Source organism: Dermacentor albipictus, chromosome 1 (assembly GCF_038994185.2).
Source record: "Dermacentor albipictus isolate Rhodes 1998 colony chromosome 1, USDA_Dalb.pri_finalv2, whole genome shotgun sequence".
Taxonomy (NCBI): Eukaryota; Metazoa; Arthropoda; class Arachnida; order Ixodida; family Ixodidae; genus Dermacentor; species Dermacentor albipictus.
The window spans coordinates 222,490,309-222,501,368 of NC_091821.1; the positions used below are offsets into that span (position 1 = coordinate 222,490,309).

The 11,060-nt window shown below is 49.3% G+C and overlaps 1 protein-coding gene across 1 annotated transcript in view; it reads right to left on the reverse strand.

Annotated features, from left to right (window-relative positions):
• LOC135919897 (transcription factor LBX2-like) overlaps positions 1–8,583 on the reverse strand; it is a 169,841-nt gene extending 161,258 nt beyond the window's left edge. The window contains exon 1 of the mRNA XM_070530931.1: positions 7,211–8,583. Coding sequence (XP_070387032.1) covers positions 7,211–8,278 — 1,068 coding nt within the window. The 5' untranslated portion in view covers positions 8,279–8,583. The remainder of the gene's footprint in view (positions 1–7,210) is intronic.
• Between the last annotated feature and the right edge of the window lie 2,477 nt (positions 8,584–11,060).

Genomic DNA, 11,060 nt, shown 5'->3' on the forward strand with positions numbered 1-11,060 from the left:
TTCAAAATGACTAGAGTACGAAGAAAAAGTAGAGCGTTGGTCGCTATCATTACCATGAACCCATGTCAATGCAGATATAAGTACGTGCAGGGGCTGAGTATGCTAACCTCTCCGCTACCACCTGCTTCCACCACCTTAGATTTTCCAGGCATACCTGCTTCTTGTTTTCATCGCAGACGCATGCAGGGTAAACGCGGATAACTAAAAAATCTCAGTGCCCTTCCACTCTGTGGAGAAACATGACCTGCAAAGCTGTGTATGTGGGTCCCTTAATGGCGAACTGCACCTCCACCGTATGTCGGCCCCGCATTGCACTGTCTTCGGGATCGGCCCACGTATGGGGAGTGCTTAACGCCTGCTTCATCTCCGCCGCGGGTCTCCCCGGCATGGCGTTACATTCGGGATCAGCCCACATATGAGGAGCGCTGAACGCATGCTTCACCACCACTGCGGGTCGGGCCGGTATTACGCTATCTTCGAGATTTGGCTCTACACGCGGACGCGATAGTGGGGAAAGTAGCCTTTAAGAGGAAGCTTTAGCTCTGGTGGTCCTATCTAAATAAATGTAAAAGGAGAATTCTTTTTTCTCGAAAGCCACTGCATCTAATTTGACAAGGTTTGTTGCATTTAAAACAAAAACTTAAAATCTAGTGTCTGTTGGTTTCGAATTCTTGAATTAGGTCATCATTTGTTTATCCAAAATTGTCAAAAATTGCACATTTTCAGAAAACGAAACCATCAAGTTTACAACTCTCTTTCGGCAATGAAAACTGATATCAAAATTATGTACATTGGATCTAACAGCACATCTAAAGCAGACAAAATTGATATATTACGCATGAATCTCAAAAAATTTAGTAATATGGAAATACAGCTTTTCCACAACCCTTGTTCACAACGTAACGACTTCACGTAAGGTATAACTCGGCATATTGGAATTGTCTAATGGATGCTGTTTACAGAACAGCGATATCAGTTCTTGATGTGGAGTTAATAATTTGTAAACTTCGTGCTTGTGTACTTTTCGCACTTTCGAATTGTTGAATATCTTTTACCAAAATTTAGGCCCTAAATAGAAATTCCGCTTCCAATAGTCACTAGAATTTACTTTTCTCTCCCGAATCCAACAAATTTCATTAAAATCGGTCCAGGGGTTATCTAAGAAAAGCGTTTCGGCGTTTTACATCTATTTGAATAGGCCGAGTCGGAGTAGGGCCCGTGTTAAAGCTTCCTCTTAACGACTTCGCTGTAAAAAAAAGCATAAAAGAATAAAAGAATACAAGAACGCTGCAGCCATCAATATCGCCGGCTCAGATTTCGTCATGATGGCACCGTCCCCATCGGCACGGCTCCGTGAGCAGCTACCAAGCCGTTCACTTTCGTTATCTTCCTTCCCTCGGCGGCAGCGCATTGTCTTGATGCCAGCGACGCGCTAAATCTGCACCATCATTGCGTCATGCATCACTCCTGCGACCAAGCAAGCTTTCTGCGGCACACGTACAATGCCGCATTGACACCAAAACTTTAAACTGCTTGCTTTCGAGAAAACAGCATGAATAAAAATGGAACGCGACTATAAGGCCACGGGGAATATGTTCGCGGGGCAATACTATTGATGACAGCATCCCGAAAGGCTAGATGTGGTCAGGTTGACTTTACAGGTTTGGAAGGAATGACTGACGGTCTAGTTGCTTCATTATCACATAAAGAACAGCGCTTAAGGTTGGCGCAGTTTGTGTGTGGTTCCTCTTTTGTGTCCCGTCATGAACTGCTGTTCTTTCTGTCGCTTTACAGATGTTCCTTTTCTGCGTCAGTTACGCCTTCCAAGAGTGTTTACTTGGAAAATTTTTGTCCGCATGGCTCTTACAGAAGCATGTTTAGTCGAAAGTTTTTCGATTGGCTGCATAATCTCGTGGACGGGCTCCAAACTGCTCACTTTCTTTAGCCACGTAAGAACCATTACTGAAAATTTAATTAACGTAGCTTTGTTAATTACGCAAACAACTTCTCAACTTACTCCGCATCTAGAGATTACCAATCTGAACACTCGAATGATAAAATGATGTTAACATTGTTTGTATCATTTCAATAGTTTTGTTTCGTGCAGTTAAAAGCAGCCGGCGTATTGATGGTGTTGTAGACTTCTTATAAAGTAAGTGTGAAAGCTTGGACAGGTTATCTTGACACAAATCAACTTCATGAGCTTAAGCGCATGTGTCAAACCTTGCACGACTGCCTTTACAGCCGATTCTCATATATTATACAAGACGCACCTCAGCGTTACGGTACATCCCACAAGGTGTGCGAGAACATTGTGCGCGCTCCCGATTAGGTTCCTGAGTGTTGGTGGCATCAGGCTCGGTTTCCTGCCATCATATGGAATAAAAACTGCTGCCTGGAGGAAAGCATAGGGTACATTTTCAGTACTTTGTAACATATGAATCAGCACGGATGTGTACGTTAGAACGAAAAGTACTGAAATATTAAGATGAGGATTTCGCTGGATGTATTTTAGCTGTGTAATGATAAGATCTAAAGAAAAAATACTGTGATTTTGTGACAATTAATGCTGACATAAAATATGAGCTCCGACACAGTACCCGTGGTGGAACTGGCCCCTGAACTATTGGGATACATTGAACCACGATACGCTGGTTTGATAGTTCGCGCTTGAATTTCCTGTATGTCAGTGCCGCTGTGCAGTGTTGGAGGCCCTTTTTAAACGACAAGTACTATTTTTCAGCTAATATTGAAAGCAACTGTATTCTTTTTTTAGGGGGGAGGCTTTTTTTTAGCGTCTAACCACAGTTCCAGAGTTATCAGTTAGCTCAAGATGCGCCTGCATGTGTTTCTAACATCCAGTATGTTGTCACGGATTCAATAGCGAAAGAGCGTTATCTTATCAGATTGCGCGCGTGAAGCGAATACGGGCCTACATTCGCCGTCACATTTGAGGACCCGAGATTGCGCTGTAATGTACGACCATTTCAGTCTGACGAACTGACGCCTTGATCCGTAGATCGGAATCAGAGCAAGCACTTTGCGCGCAGCCATCGTTGCGCTTTGACTGACTGAATAAACTTTATTGAAACCAGCAAGAGATGGTGGCTGGGCCTAGGCCTCCCACGTGGGGACGTCGAGGTGTTGCCTCTTCGCCGCCTCGCAGGCCTGCTGGGTCGCCCAGAGTTGTTCGTCAAGGTTGGGGCTACGCAGGGCAGCGTGCCACCTCGACGAGAGGGTCGTGGGGTTAGTGTCGGGGTATTGGTGTGTACAGTCCCAAAGCATGTGTGGAAGTGTGGCTGGCTGTGTCTTGCAGATATGGCACGTGGGATTGGGGTAAATGTCTGGGTAGATCTTGTTATAAAGCTGTAACGAGGGGTAAGTATTGGTTTGTAGCAGGCGGAAAGTTGTAGCCTGCGCTCGGGATAGTTTGTTGTGTGGGCCGGGGAAGGTTCTACGCTCTAAGTAGAAGGACTTCACAAGATCATTGTAGCGTGTCAGGCGATCCCTACCGGTGGGGGCAGCCTCCCCTTCTCCCGCGCGGTTTACTAGGCCTCGCGCCAGGGAGTGGGTAACCTCGTTGAGGTTGGGGAGGTGCGGGTGGACGGTGCCTACATGAGCCGGGAACCAGACGAGTGTAACCTGATGGTCGGTTGAGCGGGGCGCTTGTTGCAAGATGCGCAAGGCTTGGTGTGAAATACGGCCGTTGATATAGTTGATAACGGCGGAGCGGGAGTCAGAGACGATGGTATGGCATGTTGGGTCTAGTGTGGCTAGCGCGATGGCCACTTCTTCAGCTTCCTCAGCGTGTGCGGTTACTAGGCTGATAGCATGGTGGAGAGAGCCTTCACGCGTGGTGACGGCTGCAAAGCGGGTACCGTGGGGATATTCGGCGGCGTCGACGAAACTCACACCGTCGTGGCGAGTAAGGGATTTGGTGAGAACCGTGGCACGTGCTGTGCGACGTGCGTGGTTGTATTCGGGGTGCATGTTTCTGGGGATAGGATCGGCGTGAATCCAAGCTCGTATGGTGGAGGGGATCTGGTGCTTATGGCCGTGTTGATGGTGGTAGGTGATGCCGTGCGAGGTAAGGATATGGCGACCCGTCGCTGTGAGAGTGAGTCTCTCCAGCTGAGAGCGACGTTGGGCCTCGATGAGCTCGTCCAGTGTGTTATGGACGCCTAGTTGAAGGAGGAGCTCAGTGCTGGTGCAACCGGGGAGGCCGAGGGCTTGTTTATAGACTCCGCGTAGGAGGATGTTGAGCTTGGTTTGTTCAGCCTTGTACCAGTTTAGATACGCAGCAACGTAGGTGATGTGGCAAATTACGAATGACTGGATTAATCGGAGCAGATTCTCCTCTTTCATACCCCCACGGCGGTTGGAGACCCGCTTCAAAAGTCTCATGGTGTTAGCTGTGTTCATCTTGATTTTGGCAAGGGCCATGCCATTCGCTCCGTTCTCCTCTATGAGCAAGCCGAGCACACGGATATTGGTGACGAGGGGTATGGGGCTGCCATCCGTGAGATGAAGCGCAATGTCTTCGTAATGGCGTTTAGCGGTGCAGCATTTTGGACGGCGGCCACGGAGAGTAGGCCTGTAGAGAAGGAGTTCGGACTTCGCAGGGGAGCAGCGAAGCCCCGTGCCTTGGATATAGGTCTCGACTGTTTCAATGGCGGATTGTAGTGCCGTTTCTATTTCGCCATCACTGCCTTTGTGGGCCCAGATGGTTATATCATCAGCGTATATGGTGTGGGTGACACCGTCCACTTGCTGCAACTCCTTGGCAAGACCGATCATGACAAGATTAAAAAGCATTGGGGAGATAACGGAGCCCTGGGGGGTTCCCGCGCTGCCCAAAGTCTGGGCGTCGGAGCGGAGATCCCCCACCGAAAGGAAGGCCGTGCGATTAGAGAGGAAGTCTCTGACGTAATTATAAGCTCGCGCACCGATATTAAGGCGTGAGATGCGGTCAAGAATGGTGGAATGGGCTATGCTGTCAAATGCTTTTTCGAGGTCGAGGCCGAGTATAGCTTTAGTAGTACGTGTTCTATCTTCTAGTATATGGTGCTTAAGTTGTAGCATGACGTCTTGGGTCGACAGGTGGGCCCGGAAGCCAATGACAGAGTGAGGATACGCTGCAGTGTCTTCCAGATGGGTGTTAATTCGCGTGAGGAAGGCATGCTCCATAACCTTTCCCACACATGAGGTTAGTGAGATGGGGCGAAGATGATCGAGGCTAGAAGGTTTGCCAGGTTTGGGAATAAGGATGACCTTTGCTGTTTTCCAAGCCGGCGGAATGGCACCATTACGCCAGCAGTCATTGATATAGTCTGTCAGGTGGGTGATGGAGGCATCATCCAGATTACGGAGGGCTTTGTTAGTGACCCCATCGGGCCCAGGGGCAGAACGGCTATTTAATTTATGCAGGGCGGCTTGGATCTCAGCGACACTAAAGTCTTCGTCCAGTGGGGGGTTGGGGGCCCCGGTGTAGGAGCCGTGAGATTGCACTGGGCCCACTGGGAGATACTTGTTGGTGAGGTAGTCTAAGACTTGGGCGCGGCCCTGTTTCTTCCTTTCTGTATAGAGAAGTTTAGTGAGGCGATCTTGTTGGGAAGAGCGGGTGGCTTGACTATCGAGGAGGTGTTTGAGAAGCTTCCAAGAAGAGGGACAATGGATCTGTCCGTCAGCAGTATTGCACAGTTCAGTCCACTGCTGACGGCTCAGAGTGAGGCAATGGACTTCGATTTCCTTATTGAGGAGGGCTATTTTAGTGCGGAGGCGCCTGTTGAGACGTTGCCCCTTCCAGCGGGATAGGATGGATGTTTTAGCCGCGAGGAGATGGGCCAGTCTACTGTCCATGCGCTCGACGGGGGCATCGGTGGTAACGGTGTGCGTGGCTGCATTGGTATCGGAGTGGAGATTTCGGGTCCATGCATCAATGTCCGCTATGCGTTCCGCGTGCTGGTCAGCGGAACGATGCTTGCGAAATGCATCCCAGTCAACCCAAGTGAACTCACGGGGTTTGGCAGTAACTGCAGCTATCCGAGGGATAAGTATGGCAATGATGGAATGGTCACTACCGAGATCATGTTGTGTGTTGCTCCATTGAGCATTGTTGACGTTCTTGGTAAATGTCAGGTCGGGGGTCGTGTCGCGGGAAGTGGAGCTACCGAGGCGTGTGGGGAACGTGGGGTCTGTAATGAAAGTGAGGCCGAGGTCTTGGGAGTCTTTCCAGAGGTTTTGAGCCGCCGTCGTCGAGTAGCCATATCCCCATACCGTGTGGGGGAGATTGAAGTCTCCACCGATAACGAGGGGGTTGGTGCCAGCTACGTTAAGGGCCTTCTTGAAGAGGGTGAGAAAACGGCTTCGAACTTTGGCAGAGGGATGGCTGTACACGTTAAGGAGAAAAATACTTTCCTTACGTCTCTTGGTGGGGATAAGTTCAACGAGAAGGTGTTCGATGTTTCGGTCGTGGAGATTGTGTTCGATGGCGGTGATTCTCTTGTGGACGAAAGTGCAGAGGCGGCGAGAAGCATGTGGCGGGATGAAAGGTTGGTAACCTGGGAGGGTGACCGAATCGATATGGGTTTCCTGAATCATGATGACGTCCGGTTGCCGGGTGAGGGTACGAAGGTGTTGACGGATGACTGGCTGTTTGCGGAGATAGCCTCGGCAGTTCCACTGCCAGATAAGTGTATCTCTGTTAGTGTGGGCCATGATGGGGATTGGGGGATGCCGTCAGGGGCAGTGCTGGGGTTTGGAGGGTAGGAGGAGCGGGCATGGGGAGAGTTTGTTGGTGGGTTTCAATGTTTGTGACGCGCTGTGCCAGTGCGAGAACGGCGTGTTGCATGGATTCGACTGCGTTCTGGAGTGTGGTCATCGCGCTTTGAAGTGAGACTAGCATGTCTTTAACCTCTGAGCGCACTTGGCCCGTGGCTCCCTCTTGGAGGGCCCGCTTTTTGGGGGCTGGTGTCAATGGAGCGTCGTGGCTAGAGGAGTGGGGCGCTTCGGCGGGTGGTGTAGGGGCGGGTGTCTTGGATTGTTTAAGATCGCGAACCTCTTGCGAGAGCTTGTGAATTAGGTCGCGCATAATGGCATTTTCTTTTTTGAGGTGAGCTATTTCTGCGTTATCATTGATGTTCGTGGACTGTGGAGAAGATGTGTTGCGACCCTCTCGCGAGGCTCCCTTAAGGGCTTCTGCGAAGCTCACCTTGTTAATAGGAGACTTGGCGGGTGGGGTAGAGGTAGATCTGGATCGGGAACGGCGCTGTCTCGAACGTGAAGGGGTCCGGGAACAATGTTGCCTCGAGCGTGACGGAGTCCGGGATCTGGAGCGGGGCTTGGAGTTCAAGGGCGGGAAGTCGCTTTCTTGAAGGGTGGCTTGCATTGCAGCTCGGCGTTCCCCAATGCGCTTGCGAATAACGTATGGTGTCTTGTAGCCAGCCGTACACGATTTGTCCGCTGTAAGATGAGGGCCGCCGCACAGTGAGCATTTCGGGTTACACGTGTGATCGGGAGGTGGGTTGCGGACTCCACAACCTCTGCAGATCTTGTTATTTGGAAAAGGACAGACATCCATGCGGTGTCCGAGGCGGCCGCATTGGTAGCAAATTTCTATTTGCTTGCGGAATAATGAGCATGGGATTAAGGTAGCTCCGTAACAGACCAGATATGGCACGTCGGGGCCACTGAAGGCGATAACAACGGTGGTTGTCGTTCCAATGCGTTTTGCGGCTAGTGCGAGGGGGTTGCGGGTATTGACGATATTGGCGTTGACTTGCTGTGGGGTATCGGAGAGGGGGATTCCGCGGATGACTCCCTTCGTGGTGTCCTCGGCGGCCGTCTCATACGCGTTAACATCGTGCGTGACCCCATTGACTTGAATAGATTTTATGCAGACATACCGGTCGGCGTTCTGCAGACTTGGTGTACAGACAACGATAATATTTTGTTGGGTGTTGGGGCACACCGTGTCTTGTATAATATCTGCTGGGCTGAGCTGTGCGGCTTGGAGAACGGCTGTAGTCACGGTAGGACTACCAATTTTGGCGATGTTGAGGGCTCCCTTGGGGCGAATGATGATCTTGATCTGGTTGGAAGGTAGCGGAGGCATGCGTCCAGCCTTTAGAACTTGTGCCTTGACTGGTGGCCTGGTCTTGGAACGAGAACGAGTGCTTGAGGTTTGGGTAGAGTCATTCTGGGGTGAAGAGTCGTCCCTCAGCTTCGCCGGTTGGCGAAGGCGAGTTGTTCGCCAGCCCGTCTCCACTTCGAGCTCCATGCTCGTTGCTGGGGCAGAGAAACTTGATCGGCGGTGCGGAGCTCGCTCGAGTGCGCGCCGCGCATCCGGTGCGCCCGGCGAGCACGCGCGGCGGCGGCGTGGGCGATTCACAAAAACGTTCGCAGCACAGGAAAATGTCCGTAGCACAGGGAAATGGAGTGTCCCACCTGAAAATGAGGCGTCTACGGAGTCCTGGTATCTTCACGGATCGACTGGTGTAAAAATTAGGCCACAATTCGCAAGAAAATGCTGCAAAATCATTTCACGAACACGGAGCCGACGCGAGCACGTCCACACTCCTCGGCGATCGCAGCGCCTCTCCGTTGCGCTTTGAGCGTTTTCTTTTCCCGCGCAAGCTCACCTTATAATGACTTATATTCGTGACTCACTCTTTGGAAGTGTTTTGTTCTTGACATCCCTACAATGTGAGAGTATAGAGGCGCTCCTTCTTCATTGAGTGAATACTTGGAAACGGACACGGCCTTTTCTTGCGTCTGCGTTTACACACTTCCCGCATCAATTTATTTTTTATGCCCTAATTTAGGAGGCTGTAGAACACAGCAACCTTTTATTAACAGGACGTTTTAATAACACAGAAAATATGAATGCTTATTAGTCGGCTTTCACCTCATGGTAAGGAATTTCAATAAAGATATCTTTATGGTAATTAAAAGCCTATCCTCTTGACAACGTTTAATCTGAGTTCCTCTTTGCAAGCTGATACAGACTTGCAGGTGGTTCGTATCGGGGCCCTCAACATATGTCTAACCGTCAAGCAAAGAGTTATTCCGAATGTTTAATTTCAGGAAGGCGTGTTACCCTCCTGTCTTTCATTCCCGTTCGCAAACACGCATAAGACGAAAGTGCTGCATGAAGAGTGTCGTTAGTCAAAACCAACGAGCTAGCGTAACTCACCTCGCTTATATCGCTGTCATTTAGGATTATATACGAAACATATATATTTTATATTGACGCATCACGAATCCAAAAAGGGCTGTCCGTGACCAGCCCAGCTAGGTTTCTTTCATTTCGTACTTCGTAGTAGCGGCTAATAGTAGCTCACGAAGCAGAGCACTGAGTGTGGATATTGCAGAGAAAGTGTTCTATATACTGTCTCGTCACCCACCGAAAATTGCCCGCCGTGCTACTGGCCATTCCTAGAAAATTGTATATGTGACGCCCAGTCATTTGCAACACCGCAACTTTGTTTCGCGATTGGAGAGTCCAGGTGAGAGACAGGGTGGTTATGTAGATAAAGACACGCTATTTTTTGCAGTAACAGATGAAAGCATGAATGAATGCCTTCATTTATTGAGAAAAAATAAAACCAAGCATCAGTGGAAGCACGTCTCAGCAGATTGGGAAAGAAGCGGGGGACAAAGAGGAAAAGCTGGAGGCCGGGTGGTAGGCGAAGTCGCAGTTTAGGGGCGAGAGAATATAAGCAAGAGTTGGTGAAACCAGTTGAATTCTAGTGTAGATCTGTGATGTGGCGAGTAAATGATTGGAGTCACCGCCAAGCATCCGTCATTTGCGGTAGTATAAGCACCCGCCGTTCTTGGTAACAAACGTTTACTGAAAACCAATCTTCGCAATTAATTATTCATCAGCCATACCTCGCCACGTATTTCTTAGTGGCAGGGTCAGTGGATTTCAACTACGCTGTCACGACAAGTTACGACTATAACGTGGCGCTTGCGGTTACGGTTGCCATACTCGTGACTCTTACTATTGCGCGAATACTATAAACATGGGTTTACTACACAAGTTAGTAAACAGACATTTTAGAACCGCGTTTCTCACCTTACATACGCGCAACGCAATCACCATTGCAGCATGTTACGGTGCGCGTCCCTTCAAGACAGAGACAAAAATAAAAGAACGCGTTAGAAGACAGGGTACCGACTTGGGCCTTGTGCCAAACATATCCAAGCCAACAATATTTATTTGATTTCAATACCCTAAAGGCCCAATGCGGGCGTTACGTAGGGGGGGGATTCATCAAAGAAACTTAACAATATACAACACAGAATATAAATGGCTGAAGACAGGAATAAACAAGTTAATAAGCCAGGTACAAGTTGACAGGGGAAGAAGTGGCTAGGAACAGGTGCTGAAAAAATGCACATGTAGCAAATCCCACAAAACAAAACAAAAATCGCACCTTCAGAAGTTCCACGGAACGTTACGGCCCACACGCACACACTGCAAAAAAAACGAAAAAAAAACCGCACATCATTGTACAGTGGAATGTTCTAAGTATGGGGGGGGGGGTACCAAAGAGCTGTTTGAAATGATGATGTTCCAGCGATAGCCGCAATGCTAGAAGGAAGCGAATCCCACTCTTCAATAGTCAGGACCAGAGGTGAGTATTTGTGTCGTTCTGTCCGAGCGAAAATGGGTTTAGTCTTCTTCATGTGATCTAGACGAGCCGGTGTGTGCGGCACCGGGAGAAGATGTGAACTTGCGAAAGGTGTGTTGCTGTGGTAGAGAGTATGGAAAAAAGATAAACGGCTGAGTTTTCTGCGCATGACCAGAGGCGGGAGACGGAGCGATATTTTCAGTACCGTTACACTTTGATACCGAGAGTAACTGAAAAGGATGAATCGAGCAGCCTTGTTTTGTATAGATTTCAACATGTTATCAAGATAGATATAATGAGGGTTTCAGATCACGGGTGCGTATTCTATCACAGGCTTGATTAGCGCGTTGTATGCGTGTAGTTTTGTATCCTGGTTGGCTTGGCGTAGTCGGCGTTTAAGAAGACAAAGTTTTTTTAAGTCTT